The sequence below is a fragment of the Paracoccidioides brasiliensis genome, assembly GCF_000150735.1.
Source record: "Paracoccidioides brasiliensis Pb18 unplaced genomic scaffold supercont2.4, whole genome shotgun sequence".
Lineage (NCBI taxonomy): Eukaryota > Fungi > Ascomycota > Eurotiomycetes > Onygenales > Ajellomycetaceae > Paracoccidioides > Paracoccidioides brasiliensis.
Genome location: NW_011371361.1, coordinates 1,620,781 through 1,640,169, shown reverse-complemented (window position 1 = coordinate 1,640,169; position 19,389 = coordinate 1,620,781). Strand labels below are relative to the sequence as shown.

Sequence of the window (19,389 nt, the reverse complement as noted above, 5' to 3'; positions counted from 1 at the left end):
TAGATTGTCGAAACATATGGAGAAATAAAATCAAGTATTTAATGTATAGAATCAAGAAGAGAATCTATATAGGGGTCCACACTCTATATACATCTCAAAATGAAAACAGATCCTAAAAGAAACAACGGAAGGAAGCAGGTATAGTGCTACGCCGGATTCGAAATAAGGTCAGTGAGACGGAAACTAAGACGCAAGTGAGCGAAGAGGAGTAGGAGGACGAGGGGTAGGCTAGGGAGCATTTTCAACATCCGATGGCTGATGCCTTTGCTTTACCCGCTGTCGCTTCTCCTCGAGCAAGGCAGCTGCTTGTCTCTGTTTCTCGGCTTTGGTAAGGGGCTTGGTGATGTGTTTCTTTGCTTCTAGGGTTCTCTGTTGCTCTGCGTGATTAGAACAACTGTAGTCTTCGGCTTTCGGATCGAAAATTAAAAGAGGTAGACAAAGGGAAGCCTTCTATTAGAGGAAATACACATACCGTTAAGAGTGCCCACAGATATGAGGAGTACACTACCTCATTGCTGGCGATATGTTCATCGTCATCGGCTGCAGGGGCGGGATCATTCTGCTGGTTCTGTTCGGCACTTTTGTCACTTTTCTTTTTAATCCACACATTCCCCAAAAACATCCCCGTTACGAAACTGATCGCCATAATTGGTATTATGGATACAAACGCCCACATAACTGCATTCTTGCCCGTATTACGGATGCTCTCTTGAACCCCTGGCGGAAGCTTGCTGATATCATCCAAACTCTGATTGGAGTTCGTGTCAGACCCTCCGCTCCGTGACCCACTGGACATCTGGAAAATACCCGCCATCTTATTATTGAAGACGCTGCCCATGATAGCAAGGGCAATAGTACCACCGAAAGGGATACAAAACCGCGTAATAGACACTGCTGCTGCGAGCTTATCTGGCCAGATCCCTGCCGCGTGTAATGAGGCGGGCATGAATCTAAGACCCGTTCCCACACCGGCTACAACCATCATCCCGTTGATCACAGATAAATTGCGAGTCGTGACAGCCCAGGTGAGAAGGGCAACACCTATTGTTTCGACTAAGGTGCCGAAGCTCAGCGGTGCGAAGGTTTGCAAAGGCCACACATTACATGCGAACATGGCCAAGTAAACGCCGGCTAGAAACCTGGCATCAGTAGTGCCATGGTGAAAAAGGACGTAGAGGATGATTCAAGGAGTAAAATAAAACCCTACCTCCAATGCCAGGGATATAGAATAATAATTGTATACCTGCCTTCCCCGGGGAGTAGGCTTCCACGAGGGTGAAATATATCCCAATGAAGTAAAATACCGAATACATAGCTACAACGAAAATTAGCACAGCGTACTCAGGTTTGATTGGTGGGAAGCTATTCGTTTCTCACCTGCTCCGGTAGCGAAATCAAGAATAGCTAGCAGCGATGTATCCTTCCTTTTAAACATAGGGAACGGGATCATGGGGGTTTGCTGTGGGAAGATCCTCGCAAGCACTCGTCCTGGTTCGAGGTAGAACTCGTATACAAAAAAGAGCACAAAAAAGATTGACCCAGACACCAACGGCACAAGAACTGCTGCTGACTCCCACGGGTATGCTGCGCCTCCCCACGTAGTGCCTAAGATAATAAGGGCGATTCCAAGTACGAAAAGGGTAGTACCACCAAAATCAATGGTGGCAAGCCCCGATAGGAAAGATGATAGTTTAAAACCATCGGTGAAGTGAGTGCCCTTGACTAACTCCTTACGGAGCAATAAGAATATGATGAAGTGGGCAAAAACGGCAATCTAGTCATTCAATCGAGAGTAAGTCAGGCGAATTGACAAGAAGTAGTGCAGATATGTAACAAAAGGAAATACATAAGACATACGGGTATACTCAGAACGAAACAGTATCGCCAGTTCGCCTAGAAGTTATTAGAAAAGTCCCAAAAACTACTTCCTATACAGGTTGACATACATTGGTCAAATATCTAAAAACGTCAATTTGCTGTTCCCCACAGGGGTAAAAGATGCTTCGAAGATAGGGAAAAGGAAACTTACCCTCCAATTATTGGTCCGACACTATAACTAATCCCAGACACGAACTGAAAAATAGTGGAGTTCTTCGCATTTTCTTTCAGGGATACATTATCAGCGAGCACAATTTGAATCAAGTTCATAATTCCCGCAGAGCTAGTCCCTTGTAGAGCTCTGCCAAAGAGCAACATTCCCCAGGTCGGTGCAGCGGCGCAGAACACGCTGCCAACAAGCATCAAAAACATGGAAAGCTGGAGCACGAAATGACGGCCATAGATTTCAGCCAGTTGTCCAAAAGCTGGGATGAATGCCGTAGAGGTTAAGGTGAATGAGGTGACAATCCAGTTGACTTCATCCAATTTATCTACATGCAGAACGTTAGAAGAAGTGGGTACAACTTTGTCGATAAATGAAGAGTGAGACATGACAACCTACTGAAATAAGAAGCGATAAACGGCATCGCAGAAGCAACTATAGTTAAATCCACCGATGCGAGAAAGTATGGAAGTAGCAGGCCAATAATCAGCTTCCAGCGATATACTCTGGCGGCGTGAATCTCCTTTTTACATTGTGGACAGTGACCAACTGGATCGCCCTGTTCTGGGGGTGGATGTGGGATGAAGGGGGGTTTCTTGCTTGCGTTGTCGTGTTGATCCCCAGATTTAGCCATTCCAACAGGTTCCGGCTCTATTACACGATCCCGATTCTGTTGCTGATGGCGACATGGACCTTTCTTCTTTGCCTTTTTTGCTTTCTCTGTTTCTCCTACTTCGTTTGGTTGCCGTCTGGCATAGATCTTTTTCTTAATAAATTGGTATAACATTTCTGAAATATGGGCACACAATGGTAGTGGGGGGAAAATTGAAATTGAAAATGAAACTTGAAGGGTCGAAAAAGATATCCGAAATCCGGTAATTGTATAACCCCAGAGAGGTAACATGTTTTATATGAGGTCCTCATATAGCTTCAGGCAGCTTGAGCTTAAAGTTTTAAGCACCTCGTTTTCACAGCCACTCTGGGTAAGACTAGTAGAGTAAGCTTAGTCTCGAGCTGTCCGAGGTGGGAAAATCTTCGTTCTCGCTTCTAGTAAGAAGAATCTATCTGGCTTGTCCTTTTTCTGCCTGCCTAAGATCGGGCATAGAACTTTGATACAAGAAAATTTGGCGGGTAGGCCGGTACTCCTAATGTGAATAAATCCACACATGAGAGAACCGCTGCGCCCACGACCACCGTGCGCTTAAGAGTTATATAATACCTCACCAACTAAGGAGGTAATCCGAAGTCAATGGGTACGAGAACATAACTCAAAACGCAGAGTAGACGTTATTCAATGGCCCAAGTGATTCTTCCAACGAGCTTCGCCCCGAGGCTGGGATGGTTTTTTGAAGCATCAACTCGTATATCTCTCTTCTGACAATGTCACGAACCAGCAGTTCGCAAAGCAACGAAAGAGATTTTCTGCATCGTGTGCGCCCTATGGTCAACCCTACCAACAGCTAAAATGCAAAGGCAAGGCCAACAAGTGAGTTGCCAACCCGTGAGTCGTCCCAACACCATATCGGGTCTGGGTGGGATGGCGGACAAGGCACAATAAGGCCACAACATTCCGACACGGAATCCTGGTTAATACGGAGTCCAGAATTTGTTCCGGGTTTTGCCATGAAAATTTCCAGCTTTGCAGTCCTGGCACTGCGATTCATGGGACTGGGGACTTGAAAGTCGTATTCGGCTCCAAGACCATCATAGGCTTAGCAAACTAGTTACTTAACTAACTAGTCAGGGCTTCTATCCATGAGAAATGAGACGCCTCGTAATTACACTGACTAGTACAAGAATAAGAAGTTATTGAACGGGAAGACACCTAATCAATCTGCTGGCTTTTATGATTGTAACAGTGGTTGTTGAAGAAATATTTGGGCGCTGTTAAAGTCGTCATCGGCTAAGTTAGTGGTTTGCCGCGATTACCGCAGCCGCCGCCATGTTCAATCCCAGTTCTGGGTGGTTGGTTCTGCAGTCAACCTGGATCCAACACTGCGCTTTGATATGCCGGCTGACGAGAGACGAGAGAGAGGAAGCAGGGACAAGAAGGGAATCTCCATTTTTTTTTGGAAAAACAAACTATGTTCCTAACGACTAATCTTGGAGAAATGAGAAATTTTATACCGACTACTCAAAATAGGAATATGTAGACTGTTATTTGAAATAGCAATTCATATAACTATTGCTAGGAGCCTTTCTATTCTCAACTTCTTCTCAATTCTATTTTACCCCCAACTCCCCCAACAGCAGATCTATATCTATATAACATAAATGGATGTGAAAACAAGTCCAGTCTGAAAAGAAGGCCCAATATCTAGTTTACAAATCGGAAAAGAAACCCTACAAGAAATCTATCGACCCAAATTTTATCGTTAATCTTTCTCTCTATATAAGGACAGCGCCTTCATGTCCCGATGGTGAAGAAACAAAAACACAAAACAAAGAATCATGGAATGTTTAAAAAGGGAGTTATGACGACTGAAGATTCGGGCGGAGGAAAGACCGTGAGCAGAATTGTAGGCCTACCTAGAAAAAGGACTAGAGCAACGAGAAACGAGGGAAGCCCGAAAATTCAATCACCAACGAGCAATGAGATATTTTAAAAACACACACTTGACAACATCAATTCAAACCACCAAAGGAGCCCTTGGAATATTCGATAAAACTAGATCCCCAAACATAAGCCCATACGCATCTGGGCAGTGGCTTTGATCATAATGTAGAGCAAGCTAAATAGTAAAGCAGCAAGATGGGTATTAAAAAACGACCACGGGTTAGAATCACGATAATATATATAGTTCCTTTCCCTTGCTCTTGAGTTAACGCTCAAGCGAATATTTTTTCCAAGAATCAATGAAGTCCAACCCCTATCTAACTATCTGGAAGCTTCGTAGCAACAGCAGAAGCCTCTGCATTTGCCAGAGCACTCTGCAGCGCGCTGGTAAGATCCAGGTGGAAGAAAGGTCGATTGAGACTGTGGACAACAGCAATCCTGCGGCTCTCAGCGATATATCCTTGTCTACGATCCCAATCCGTTCTAACCTCGTGCTCGGACCCGCTGCTTCCATTTTCGACGTCCTTTGCAGTTATTTTAATGGGAGATTTCTCAACTGGTGCAGGTTCTACTGCCTCGATATCGAACTGCTTTCCCGAAGTAGGTTGCCATGAGTTATTTCGCTGTTCGGGGCTCGCGTCAGGATCGCCAGTGTGATTACTGCCCAGCTCAGCAACGCTGAAAATCGGTTTCCATCGAATATTTCCTCCAGGGCTGGGGGTTGGATAGCCGAATCCGGCGGAAACGAGAGCACGCTTGGTCCAGCGGTTGTTGACGTGGGCAAAGTGCCAGTGGACGGGTTGCGGAGCAGCGTACTTATCGAGTTGGTTGCGAACATCGATTAGATTTTGGGTGGAGGTGACATCAACGTTGTTGACGGAGGAGAAGTCGAGGATAATAGCTTTTAGGGTGGGGAGATGTGAGCGATCTTCTTCAACCTGACCCTTGCGAGGGCCCGGATCACACCATGGCCGATCGCCCACACTTGGGTAGCTATCTAGGTTTGTTCGTCTTGTGTGTTTGTAGATTGTGGTGACGAGATAGTCGAGGTAGTGATTTGCGTTAGGATAATTGAATCCTTCAGAGAACTGATAAATGAAGATACCTGGTGAAGGCTGTTCAATTTCAATCTCAGGATTTGAACCATCAAGATGATTAAGAGGAAGAAATATGTTTCGGAACGACGGGTTGGTACTAGTAAGGGCTCCATCACTCGATCCTAATCCGTCGTATTTCCCGCCGCTGGGAGAAGTTTGGTTTCCCACCACAGAGTGAACTTTGACTCGTCCAAGGAACCGCCCTTGCGCTTTAACAACTCGGAAAAGGAGAATGGCAAGTGATACGCATACGGTAAAGTAGATGCCGTTTTCAATTGTCGAAAAGATGGTGACAATGACACCGACAAAGAAAACCACGACTTCGAGTGGGGAGACTCTCCAGAATTGGTAGACGACGTTTGGCGGTGTGATTAGATCCCCTACCGCGTGGATAATGACGGCAGATAGAGACGCATTGGGAATATAAAAGAAGACTGCCGGGAGCGCGTAAATGGAGAGCAAAACGAGAATAGCAGTGATGACACCAGCAAATGGTGTGCGCACTCCGGCTTTAGATTTAATGGCGGTTCTTGAAAAGGATCCTGTGGCGGGATATCCTCCAAGGAAAGGACCAAGAAGGTTGGTAACGCCGATGGCAACCAGTTCTTGGGACGGATCGATGGTGTAATTGTTGATACGCCCGAACGACTTGGATATGGCAATGTGCTCAATCAGCAGAACTATAACTGCAGCAGGGATGTCCCCAGCGAAAGCCTTTACAATCTTAGCATCAACCTGGGGAACAGCAGCGTGTTGAAACCCTATTCTTTCGTTAGGACTTATGCTCATATGCATGTTTTCAATTAACCACACAGGGGTGCAAAACAACAAAGGTCTTAGGGTCAATGAAACACGGAAAGCTACTGCGTACCTCTAGGCACATTGCCCAAAATCTTGAAGGTCGGCTTCTTGCGATGGTGTCTGTTCACAAGCCAACTGACCATGACATAAAGAAGGATAACGACAACGGTCCGCAAAGTCGCCAGGAAGAAAAATAGCTTCTTCCGACTAGGGTTCCTTTTGGCACCATAGCTGCACGCCCAGCGGATAAGGTAAAGGAGAAACAGGGCAGTCAGGCCCATAGCAGCGTCGATTTTGGTGTCTGGCAGGTGTTTCAAGGTGTTGATGATAACCTTGTAAGTGGTGTCACGTGTGTTGAAACCGCTCATGCCCATCATAGAAGGCACTTGGCCAGCCGCAATGCTAATGGCAGAGCCCGTCATGAAGGCGGTGATTGCGGTCAGAGGGATGAAATCCACGATCCAGCCACATCGAATCAGGCCGATGAAAGTGACAATGCCGCCGCAGATGACTGCAAGGGCACTGGCAATAACATGCCCTGGGATTTCAGGATGAGCCTTCTTGACCTTGATGACAACATGACCAACGAGAGTCGACATGACTGCAACGGGCTAGAAAAGAAAAGAAAAGAAAAGACACGTCAGATTCGAGGCCGGGAAGAGGATACGATCTAAAACTCACTCCAATTGTAATGTCCTTGGAGGTTGCGAAAAACCAATATATCAAGACACCCATGAATGATGAATAAAGCCCAAACTCGGGTTCCAGTTCAGCTAGCTTTGCATACGCCATACCCTGCGGCACGACAACTGCGCCCACCGTGATCCCTACAGGATGCGTTTAGATACGGATGATCTCTTGGTTAATATATCTCACGGGGAACACGAAACTAACCAGCAACAAGGTCACCGATAAACCACTGGAGGTTATATCTGGTAATCCACCGCAAGAACGGGAAGAGATTGAGAAAGTATGGCAGAACTTGATGGCGCCCGGGTACCAATTCACGCACCCATCCGCCTGAGTCTGGCTCTACTTCGACATAGGGGCCTGCCGAACCAAGAGAAACACTTGACACTCCGTAAGCAGGATCGGATCCGAATGGATCTTGATTGCCCTTTTTGATGCCTAGCCCTTTAGCAAGAAGAGTTCCGACCTTAGTCGTCATCTTTCCATTTGGGGTGGCCATACCGCCCTCTTGACAGCTCAAGGGATCAGGCAAAACAACCAACGAACGAATCGACCCTTTTCAGGTCTGAGTAGCAGAAGAACAATTACGTCAAAGGCAGGTTCTAACAGGGGTATAATTGAAACATCTATAAGGGAGCAATGGTTGAATGGTTGAAGGGAGGAGTCGGGTAAGGACGAGGTGGGGGGGTTGCCGGGATAGATATATAAGAGTGAGCGTAAATGGATGGTCGCCAAGGGAACGGGGGGGGGGGGGGGAAAGAAAAGCTTTTCTGGGGAGCAAATAGCAAATAATGCTCCAAAATCCCACGAATGGTATCAGAATTGGGATTTCATGGTTGTTAGAACGTTGTATGTTCCACTAAGCTCAGCTGGTGGAAAAACAAGCGAAGTTTGGAAGACGACTGCACGGAAAGCACCCACAAGTATCCCAACTGACACGAAGAGAATGTCCCGAGAAACAATGACGGCTAATAGTGGGGATCGGCAAGGGACAGAGCAACAGAGGTGATGGAAGGGGACGAAGGGAACGAAGGGGTGGTTGAAAGAAGAAAATATAAAACACGAGGGGCTCTTTGTAGATTTTATTTGGTATTTTTGGCGAGGGCGCTGATGATACAATTTGGCAAAGCGAGCTCGACAGGCTCGAAGGGCATCACGCAATCGTCAGCGAGTGGAGAGGCTCCAATTCCAGGCTCTAGGACAAGGGGTCGAAGTTGCAAGATGCAGGTTTGCATGACAAGCTATTCCTAGGGCGAAGATAGAGTTCATAATCTTCGGAGGAAGCCCCAAAATTAACGTGGAGACGTAGTTAACTTGGAAAATAATCCAGGGATAAATTGCTGCTGGGGGCACAGATGTTTCCAGGCGGGAAACTGGTCGGAAACCCACAGAGGAGGTGCGTTGAATCCATCCTGACAGTGGAGGAGATAAGTTATGCATCTCATTACATCCTTGTCCCTTTTGTTTTAACTTGGCTCTTTTCCCGTCGATTCTCTGTCTGGTCGTCCATGGGTTTACCCTGCAGCCAAGATCAGATTCTCACGCATGCTCAGTCCATTAAATTCGTTCGGTTGGACTGATGATTAGAATGCTCGCTGAACAGAAAGGTCACGCACGCAAGCACAATGGGAGGGTAGTTATGTAGTTAGATCGAACACACAAAAATGAAGCAATGCGGAGTGGCTGGCGGAACTTCAGTTGCGAGGTATGCATCAACGTATCAAGTGCGAGCTCCTTATCCGCAAGTATTATTATCTGTCGCCCGTTCCGCAGACTGGAGAAGCCACAGACGACATTCCAGCAGCAGGCTACAGCTTGAGCACGAGTCAAAGATTGGAAGCGTTAGGAATTGTCCACGGAGGCTCGCTTTAACCTAGTCCAATGTGTAGTTGACTGAAAATTCCTTCATTGCCCACTATTCAAGCTTTCGTGGTGCAAAGTTGTCGTATCTCGGCAAGGCCAATCCTGGCGTTTACAGCAGACGGCCAGAGAGCAACAAACATTGGGAAGAGTGTTTGCGTGTTGTATGTGGTTGGGCCTTGGATTATGAATATCAATGGGTGCAATATCGAACCCAGAGCGGACAGGCCCCACTGTAAATGCGACCGTCACCCAACCGTGGAAACCACCCCAGCTAACCGGTAATGTTAATGTAAACCGTGGCACAAGTGAGCGGCGGTTGCAGTAACAAATGCTGGTATTGGGATACCGTGTGCTATTCTACTCCCTACATCCAGTCGGGTTGTCTGCTTCCGAAGGTTCATATATATTATATATCTATTCACTGAAGCCATTGGAGAGGAACAATCCATGGCGGCTGTCGCTTAGCATTCCGGGCCGGGACTAGCATTGGCAACCACACAGCCTTCAGCCTATCACGGCCCCTTCGAAAGACGCCATATCAATGACTGATTATGACAAACGTACCTACGTACAGGCAACGCGATGGGATCCAAGGGGGAACAAGCCGATATGCGGCATGCTCACATATCTGAATATCTGAATATCTGAAAAAGGGTGCAGAAATGGCAGCGCTGGAAGGGAAACAATCTGAATATCAGATTTGATGCTCTGAGGGAGTATGTCATATTGATGTAGTTATCCTCGCCTGCGCTGCAGCACAATGTCATGTGTAGTGACTCCGTGCTCTTCAACGATCTGCAGAGGACTTCTCGGTGTGTCTGTCAACCAGCACGTGGATATCATTCTCATCTAACATGCACCTAAGCACCCAGCAGAATGGCATCCATGTTGGTGACCATGGGCGCCGTCGTTGTTAGGTTATGTCCATGGGATTGAAAAGCCCCACCATGCAGAACACCCACGACTGTCGTCCCATTTATTGGCTTGATATCCAGCCGGAAGCAAGGCGGAGAATTTGACAAAGCGCCCACACGAAGGGGGATCTAAATAGTTTTAGTTCATGCGATGTTGCCCACGCGGGCCATGCTACCCATGCTTCCCAAGAGTGAAGACCATTCCTCTGGCTGCCTCAGACTCTCAACGCTTTGGGAATAGTTGATCCTTGCCTGTTCTCGTGTTGTAGCAGGTATTTCAGGGCTGGTATTGCAGAAACCCGCCTTGGTATCAATCTCCCGAGGAGGAGATGAGGGGATAAGAAGGCGCTCTGAGGCAACTCAAGCTTGTTTCAAAAGCAGAGTTTGACCCATGGAGAAAGCGCAAAATTAGGAAATACATAGTGAACAGGGCGGATAAGAGAGGGAAACGCGCTTGGCAACTCTGCAGAGCATCCAGTAAAACCTCCAGGCCCATGAAGGTCAAGAGAACAGATAAAAGAAACGTTAAATAAATAAGATTGGCTGGCCTTGCCCAGCTAATTATCCTGCCGAAGCGTGGGGTAACTAATCTAGCTGTGCAGACAGGAGATTTGCATGAAGAGAACACTGCTGTCAGGGGCCCCAAGCAAAAAGTGTTCGAATTTGATGAGACTATTTAATTCATATTGATATGGAATGTATCATATTTTCACATAGATCTCACAGAGATCTCAAGGTGCCAACTCTTTCGTCTTTCGGTCTCATGCACGATAGAGAAGATCTTTGAAAGATCTCTGGGCTCTCTGGTGTCTTGTTTCTCCTCCATCCTACAGAACAACCTTGCAAGAATCTACTTCTTATTTGACATTACGAGATACGAAACGTGGAAATCCAATTAAGGACATTCGGAAATTACTCAAGAAGAGTGACCTCTCCAGACTTGGAAGGTCGTAAGCCCCGTCTTCTTGATCCTGAAGGCATTGAAATTGCTGCAGACATGGATGTGGTAAGGTGATGGAGAAAAGGTTATATGGAAGATTCCATACAATTCTCCTATGCCTCCTATCTTCCAGAGGGCACTTGTTGAGGGGAACGATGGGAGCAAGAGATAGATGCAACCAGTGCTTCGATTCCATTTGTAAAAGTGGAATATAAATTACATCCATAGAAACAATAATATAACTTGAGACCAAGGTATGCATTTTCTGTGCTATCCAATCTACCCATCAGATAGATTATCCCATGAATTTTCCCTTTTTCCATCCCAGACATCCTCCATTCATTTTCCGCCACACTTCTTTCCTCCTATAGACATTCCTCGTTGATCGTCTCGTGGCTCCTCTCCAAATTCCGTTTGAACGACAGTTACAAACCCTCGCCGTCTTCCCGGTGCTTTCAGCTCTCGCCTCTCCTTTTTCATCTTATTTCCCTTTCTCTACCCTACTTGCGCATAAGGTCCAGGCCCAATGGAGTTTCCATTCCACAGCATCCTCCTCTGGAAACCGCAAAAAACCAAACTCCAATGCCATTATGTCTCCCGCCACCTCAACGCAACCTCGCCAACGGTGTATATGGATCGTTGTCTTTAGAAGGGAACCAGAGAGGGGAAGATGAAGGAAACCAATGACGCAGACGAAGTAATTAGTTCAAGCACAGTCTGCACAGATCCCAGCAAGTGGACTGTCTGCTAAAGCATGCTTACACAGCATATCAAAGCAGCAATATTTGACATTAGAAATCAATTAGACTCTTCTCCTGCCGAACTCCGAAGCCGCGGACCAAATACAGACAATACGTGAGCATATTAATTAATGTATAAGAGCTGCGTGCCGGATTGGGGATGTTAGATGTTGTTCACATGACTGATGCCGAGACGGAGCCCCGTTCCATGGATGGATGGTTTCCTCCGCCCCTTTGTTCCACCCAGGAAGCATTAGTTATCAGAGACCAACTTCAGCTCCAGATGCAAATACACCCACCCTTTCATGAATGCAAGCCTGGCCGGCTGGAGTTGTAGAAAATATGGGTAGCATGACTTTTGTAGTATCGCCCACACACCAATATTTAGACAAGCATGCTCTTTTCTGCCCGGCCCCCCCCCTCCCCCTCCCCCTCCCCCCCCTTACAGAGCAGACAGAAGCCTGGACCCTGGTCTCTGCCTCTCATGCTTGAATAGCTGAGTGTGTTTAATTATATGTATAACCTCTAACGGGACCTATTCACCTGACAGAGACGGCCGAAAGACTGCATTTAAAAGAGAAAAAGATCCTTCTCCGATGCATACATGCAGACGGCAGCATCTTGCAATCAGTTAACGTATAGAAAGTTCATAAAAAGTATAAATATAAAAATATATGAATATAAAATATATAAATAAATAAACCAAGGCGCCCTCCTCCTCCTCTCTTACTCGTCTTCCCCCCGCGAATGACATTCTATATCCCATGGGACGCAATGCAACCATCCATGCACGGCTGTACCATCATACGCTCTTTCGCTTCGTTTCCAAGCAATGAAAGGAGAAAGAACGTCAATTAAGTAAGAGAAACTAGATATATCGAAAGCCAAAAAAAAACAACTATTGCCATTCTTTCTTCATACGTAGAAGATAATTCGCTGATGCACGTAGCACGCAGCACGCAGCGTCTTTGGGAGGACGGACGGACAGGGTTGCATTGGCTCTTGCTGACAAAGGAAAGGGGCGGGGGGGCCAGCAAAAGGAAAAGAATGTATATATCTACCCTATGAAGCAGTGAAAGTTGAAAAATAAAAGATCAAACGAGGCTAGCAACGGTTGAACAGCAGTTTGAAAAAAAAAAAAAAAAAATTAAAATTAAAATTAAAAAATAAAAAGAGAGAGACACAAAAACATCTATGAATCGATTGATGCTTAACTTGCTAGAATAATAATTGAAGCGTGAATTAAGGAAATAAAGTTGGCTGCTGCTAGAGTTTCTTTTCTCTTTTATTTTCTTTCTTCTCTCTTTCTCTCTCTCCTTTTTTTTTTTAAAAAAAAAAAAAATAAATTAATAAATTTAAAAGCACGGAAAAGAGAAGCGAAGATAGGGAAAGAGAGAAAGAAAATGAGAAACCGTCTAATCCATCCATTTCATTTCATCCATAACATATAAGATTTGCAGAAGGGACCCCATATACGGTGGACGTTTCGAGAAAAAATGGCAAAAAAAAGGAGAAGCTGGAGAGCAAAAGGCAAAGAGAGAAACTGAACAGAGAAGAAAAAGAGACAAATGCGACTTAACAAATCGGAGGTTCTCAGGAGCAAAAGAGAAAAGGGGAAAAAAAAGGGAAGACGTGGGTGGAAATGGAAAAAGGGAAATGAGGAATTAGAAAAAAGAAGGAACAGTACACCCCTAACCATTTCTTGCAATGAACACGAAATAGAAACAAAATGAACGAGGAAAAAAAAACCCCTTATGAAAAAATAGAGAACAAGAACCTGGAAGAAAGCAAAAATTCAAGAGCTTTGTCGGAGGGGCAGACGAGCCTCCTCCTATCCTTTCTTTCCGCAACCTAACTACCCAACCAACCCCCACAACTGAACCATTGGAATGTGAAAAAAAAACCCCGGAAAAAAATTGAAGAGGAAAAAATGGAAAGACAAGAAAAGGGGAAAAAAGAAAAATTACTGAGATGCGCACTGCATCCGCTCAGCGCCATGTGGTATCTCATCCTCATCCTCATCGCCCATGTGCGTAGCTCCGTGCGCTCTCTCCTGCCCACTCGCCTCGACATCCTCAAGTGTAAAATCCTCCACCATCGAGTCGGCTGGTGGCTGTGGCTGTGGCAGACGCGGTGGCAGCACTTGCTCGAGCAGCTGGATGTTTTGCAACTGGTCCTTTTCGGGGAATTTGACGTTGAATTGGATGTAGAGGTTGCCAAAATCGTGGTGGCGGTAGGAGGGCATGCCTTGGCCCTTGATTAGTTTGATTTGGCCTGTGGGGTGCAGAGATGGGGAGAATTTGGTTAGCAGACATGTCATTTCATTTGCTTCGCTTGCTTTGCGCATGGCAAATGTGTGTGAAGAGTTGATATTTGTTGGGGGGGCAATGGGGATGGGTCAGGAGTTATGCCCAACGTATGTCAGCAAACTTACCCGGTGTGATGGGTTCGCCGGGAGCAATTTGCACTGTCAACCATCGGTCGTCCAAATGCTCGATGTTGATAGTACCGCCAGCCAAGGCAGTCAGGAGATCTATCTCGGCCTGGTAGAAGAGATCATCGTCTTTGCGCTGGAATCTCGGATGCGGTTGCTGGTCTATCTCAAACTGAACGTCGCCTGTTATAACTCCTGGAGCCTGGTCACCTTCACCGCGGAAGTCAATCTTGTGTCCCGGCTTGACACCCCGGTCTATATGCACATGGAGTACTTTTCGCTCGATGATGACTTTGTTCCCCTTGCATCGTTTGCAGCGGTCACGTTCATTGATGACCTGTCCCGTTCTGTCACAGTCCGTACATTCGACAACGAATCGTTGAATCATAGGTCCCATCTGGCGCATCATAGTTCTTTTACCAGTACCACCGCAGGCAACGCACTGCTTGACGGAACCTGGCTTACCACCAATTCCCTCACAGCCAGGACAAATGACGGATTTCTTCAGCGCCAACTTTGAAACCTTGCCACGGTAGATATCCTCCAGGGTGACTTTGAGAGGGTGGACGATAGTGCGTGCCTTCTTGGGGCCCTGTTCTCTCATTCCGCCGCCAAACATGCCACCAAAGGCGCTTCCACCAAAGAACTGGGCGAACAGGTCTTCTGCCTGCATTCCACCAGCAGCACCGCCCTGCTCCAAACCTTCTTCACCATATTGATCATACAACTGCCGTTTCTGGGGATCAGAGAGAACTTCATAAGCGTGAGAAAGGGCCTTGAATTTCTCTGCTGCCTCAGGATTATGTGCGTTCTTGTCTGTGTGCAGGAGATTATGTCAGACTGTTGTTGTACAAACGCAAGAAAGAAGGAAAGGGAGAAGACTGTCACATACCAGGATGATGTTTCAAAGCGCCTTTCTTGTAAGCAGTTTTCAGTTCCGCTTCAGACGCGCTTGGGGACACCTATTCGTCGAGAAGAAGAGATTAGGACTACTTTCTTTTCTTTTTTGAAATGTCCATACAAAATTTGCAGCCGAGGGAGAGAGATCAAGCACTCCACATACCCCCAAAACGTCATAGTATTTGGTTTCCTTCACCATGTTGGCGCAAGTTCTACAATCCGCTGATAAAAATCAAACAAACAAGCCAAGGAAAAATTTGAGATAAGGAGAGAGGAGAGGAGAGGAGAAACAATGGGGCGGCCCAAGGAATTCGAGTCAAAGAAAGCCACACAGAGTTGTTCAGTACAGAGATCTCTTTTCGATCTCTTTTTCTTCTGTCTATTCGTGCGGTTTTAAATCTCGATGGGAAGTCGACGAATGGGTTAGTGGACGGTCAAAGCTAGGCAGGCAATCGGCTAATCAGATGTAATGATTACTGAAGAATGATGGTGAAAGAGTCCAAAGGGTATCTCGACAGCAAATGGCATGTGACCCGGAGTTGGCAAAAGGGGGGTTTTAAGAGCGGCCACCAGAGCGCAAATAGCTCAAGAAGGCCAGAGTATAGTGTACGGAGGAGAAGGGGAAGGGCAGGCAATAAAGGCGGGATTTGATGTTGTGAGGTTGGATCGAAAAAAGGACCATGAGTGTGAGTGAGGAACGAACTAAAATAAAATAATAAATGTTGGTTGGCAAAAGGCAAAGGCAAAAAAAAAAAGCTTCCCCAGACCGGAACCGCGTGTATTTATTGTATTGTTGTACTCGTGTATTTGCGTATTTGCGTATTTGACTGGTAACAAGGCTGCTTTTCGAGATGGTTCATTAGTAACCAAAACCCGACTTGGCAATTCTGACTCAAGTTCAAAGGTATCCCTGAAGTACCTTAGATTAATCAGAGACAACACAAGTTACACAACATCGAGCAACACTCTCTTCGTTATGCCTCTCTCTCTCTCTCTTTTTTTATATATATAGTATATTTCCAATCTTGCATTCATACGCACAGGATATTAATCAGCCAGCCAACCTTGGAATGATACGCCCCAAATCAAAGTTCCTAGATGATTTCTCTTTCCAAGGCATGTCTTCCCGAGTACAAGGCTTCCAGCTCCGAGAAATAACATCCGCGGTACCTTTTGAAAAATTCATGGAATAACATCAATTACATTCTTAGAACCGGCAAAACAGAACCTTACCGTATGCGGGCAGGCCGAAGTGCCGTATGCGGTTTAGCGCGGTTTCTGCAGTGATTCCGGTTCTTTCTAAGCGTTTCCATCGCGGGTTTTACTGCTGGAATCAGCCTGATCTACGCGTTTCTGTCGCCTTCCATCGCCATCCCCTGGTTTGACCCTGCGACGAACGCCCTTGGATTCATCATCGATTCATTTACCAAGAGGCAGATGCGAGAGAACGTTCTAGTAATTGGGGTCATAGTTAAACCAAACTCGGTTCGTAAGAAGAAAAACAATTCAAAATGAGGAAACGAAAATAGCCTTGCGGAAATGGAAGGGAGATAAACATCACTCCAATTTGATCTCCATATACGGAGTTACTCCATACCAGTTCTCGTATATTAAACTTAACTACTCCGTTCTAACCACTAACTACTAGGTTATTATTCCCTTGGATGGAATCATTGACTATTACTAGTCAACTTGTTACTAGACCCACGGATTATCTAAATATCCGAGACCGTAGTGCACGAAAACAAGGCAAAATTAGCCTTGGCCATTAGAGCAACCCCCCGCCTATGTGCGATATTGGGGATATTGGAATATTGGGATATTGATGTACGGCGCAACGTTGCGGAACAGCTGATACTTGGAACCAAATACAAGAGAACTAACAGCAACAAAGAGAGTAATAAGAGAACAAAATTTGATCTTTCATATTCCTATAAAATTCCTATCTTACCCCCTCAACAAACCCCCCCCCGTTCCCCCCTGTCAATAGAACTCCAAATCTCCACCCAAGGGGTTTAAAAAAATTAAAAAAGAAAAAAAATTAAATTAATGAAAAGGCTGCCCAAGATCGCGGCTTCATTGCTGCCTTGGAAGAAGCTAGGAAAGGCTTAGCTGAAGGCAGCGTACCCGTCGGTGCCTGTTTGGTCTCAGTGACGGCAAGATTCTTGGGCAGGGACGGAACATGCGCGTACAAAAGGGGAGCGCTCTATTGCATATCCGTTTTAAAATAGAATTTTTAGGCGTTTTTTTTCCCTTTTTTCTCCCAAGTCTTCCTCGTTCGTTCATTCTGCCCAGTCATCTTTGTAGATACAAATTCATTAGCATATATAAACACATGGATAGGCTCACATTTCTCCAAGCTAAGCATACTCAACTACAGGCTGAGATATCCCCATTTGAAAACTCCGGTCACTTGCCCGCCTCTGTCTATGTTGGAGTTACGATGTATACTGCGTTATCTCCTGGTGACATGTGCACGGGGGCTTGGGTGCTGTATAGAGTGAAGCGCATCGTGATTGGGGAGAACGCTACGTTCATTGGCGGCGAGTAGTATCTGTTGAGCCGTAGCGTTGAAGTGGTTGTCTTGGATGAAAGGGAATGCAAGGACGTGATGCGGAAGTTTATTGGAGAGAAGCCGGAGATATGGTGAATGTTTCTTTCTTTCTTTCTTTCTTTCTTTCTTTCTTTTTTATAAACAAAAATGTTATTGGGGTGTAGAAAGTGGGAATAGGAATGGTTAGAAAGAGGATTGCTTTGGTATACATGAAGTGGGCTTGGAATGGTAAAATGTTGGCCATATCTGTACACTGTATATACTCTGCTGCTGTTTTCACGGTTGACAAATAACATATCTTGAACCCAGACTGCGACCCTAGACTGATTCCACTTCACGCAGCCGTTAACCGATGAATTTCCTGGAAGTAAAACTTCAGATCCTCCGGGTCGACAAGAGGAGTAACACCTGTATTCCACGGATATTAGCACCAATACAATGATCAAGGTAAACTCTGCTTTTACATACCATGCCCCAGATTCGCAATCCACCCCTGGCGCCTCCCATCCCAAAAGCCCTTCACCATATTCTCCACAACGGCAGTAATCGCCTCGCGAGAACCATACAAGCACCCGGGATCCGCATTGCCCTGCAACGTAACCCTCCCCTTTGCAATTTTGACCGCCTCAGCAGGGTCTTGCAACCAATCCAAGCTCACAACATCATACCCAGACTCACAGAGCACATCCAGCGCATACCACGCCCCTTTAGCAAAGACAGTCATGGGCACGCGTTCCTGGCCCATCTCCGCCAACCTCTTCGGCAAATGAGCAGAGATATAGCGTAGATACGGCAGCGAGAACTCCGCAAAGGACGCAGGCGACAACTCCCCCGCCCACGAGTCGAATACTTGCACCAGCTGCGCCCCCGCCTCAACCTGCAGCGCCAGATGCTCAACACAGATCTCTGCTATCTTCTGCAGCAGCGCCTTCGATGCCGCCGGGTACCGATACACCCACGTCTTGGACTGGATGAACATCTTACTCCCGCCCCCCTCGACCATGTAGCACAGTAACGTCCACGGTGAGCCGCAGAAGCCAATCAGCGGCACGCGGCCCTTCAGCTTCTGTCTTGTCAGCGTGATGGCTTTGTAGACGTAGTCGAGCTCCTTGGCGACGTCGACTTGTTTGTCGAGGAGCTGTTGGTATTGAGGGTCGGAGGGGGTTTTCACGGGTGAGGGGAAGCTGGGGCCCTTTTTATCGATCATCTCGACGGTCATGCCCATTGCTTGGGGGATGACGAGGATGTCCGAGAAGATGATGGCGGCGTCGATGAGGCCTGAGTAGCGCTCGACGGGCTGGAGGGTGAGGGTTGAGGCGATTTCGGGGGAGCGACAGCATGCGAAGAAGTCATGTTGGCCTTTTACTTGATGGTATTCGGGGAGGTAGCGCCCGGCTGTTTGGGGGGAAGAAAGGGGAGATTTGAGTTAGAGATAGTAATTGCTTTGGGCACTTTTATTTGTGATTGTAGATCTTATTAAGCTTCTATTTTCTGTGTGATTTCTTTTCTTTTCTTTCTTTTTTTTGAGGACGGCATGGGCAAGTCGACAGACATACCTTGCCGCATAACCCATATTGGAGGGCGTTCGATCTTCTCGCCTACACAGCAAAAACATTGATTAGATATATGATTTTAAGCAGAAAGATACCAACTGAGCAAATATACCTCGTGCGGCCCTCAGTAAAAGGTCGTTTTGAAGGGGTTCGAATTGAGGCGACATGATGACGGGGAGGTGGTTGTTCCGAGAAGAACGTGAACTTCGCAGAGAAAATAAAAAATGACGATATCACTCACGGCTGTTGCTGCTGCGACTCGCAAAGGGGATGGAAATTGTCGAGTTCGAGAGCAGATATCCCAC

General features: G+C 46.4%; 5 protein-coding genes across 5 annotated transcripts; 1 reads left to right on the top strand and 4 right to left on the bottom strand.

The window, feature by feature from the left end:
* Positions 1-228: 228 nt before the first annotated feature.
* PADG_04037 (uncharacterized protein) lies at positions 229-2,828 on the bottom strand (the record flags this gene model as incomplete). The annotated part of the gene is made up of 8 exons (XM_010760988.1): positions 229-369; positions 473-1,131; positions 1,244-1,315; positions 1,378-1,774; positions 1,858-1,893; positions 1,947-1,959; positions 2,030-2,369; positions 2,441-2,828. The coding sequence occupies 8 exons, from the start codon at positions 2,826-2,828 to the stop codon at positions 229-231; spliced, it is 2,046 nt and encodes a 681-aa protein (XP_010759290.1).
* A 2,087-nt stretch (positions 2,829-4,915) lies between these two features.
* On the bottom strand, positions 4,916-7,685 carry PADG_04036 (uncharacterized protein; the record flags this gene model as incomplete). Its single annotated transcript, XM_010760987.1, has 4 exons — positions 4,916-6,456; positions 6,567-7,107; positions 7,178-7,323; positions 7,391-7,685. The coding sequence occupies 4 exons, from the start codon at positions 7,683-7,685 to the stop codon at positions 4,916-4,918; spliced, it is 2,523 nt and encodes an 840-aa protein (XP_010759289.1).
* Positions 7,686-13,606: 5,921 nt separating this feature from the next.
* On the bottom strand, positions 13,607-15,176 carry PADG_04034 (chaperone DnaJ; the record flags this gene model as incomplete). Its single annotated transcript, XM_010761393.1, has 4 exons — positions 13,607-13,917; positions 14,078-14,893; positions 14,970-15,039; positions 15,141-15,176. The coding sequence occupies 4 exons, from the start codon at positions 15,174-15,176 to the stop codon at positions 13,607-13,609; spliced, it is 1,233 nt and encodes a 410-aa protein (XP_010759695.1).
* A 2,136-nt stretch (positions 15,177-17,312) lies between these two features.
* On the top strand, positions 17,313-17,528 carry PADG_04033 (cytosine deaminase; the record flags this gene model as incomplete). The annotated part of the gene is made up of 1 exon (XM_010760986.1): positions 17,313-17,528. The coding sequence occupies one exon, from the start codon at positions 17,313-17,315 to the stop codon at positions 17,526-17,528; it is 216 nt and encodes a 71-aa protein (XP_010759288.1).
* Positions 17,529-17,865: 337 nt separating this feature from the next.
* PADG_04032 (uroporphyrinogen decarboxylase) lies at positions 17,866-19,251 on the bottom strand (the record flags this gene model as incomplete). Its single annotated transcript, XM_010761392.1, has 4 exons — positions 17,866-17,939; positions 18,000-18,926; positions 19,088-19,129; positions 19,197-19,251. 4 exons carry the CDS (start codon positions 19,249-19,251, stop codon positions 17,866-17,868), a joined length of 1,098 nt encoding a protein of 365 aa, XP_010759694.1.
* Positions 19,252-19,389: the final 138 nt, after the last annotated feature.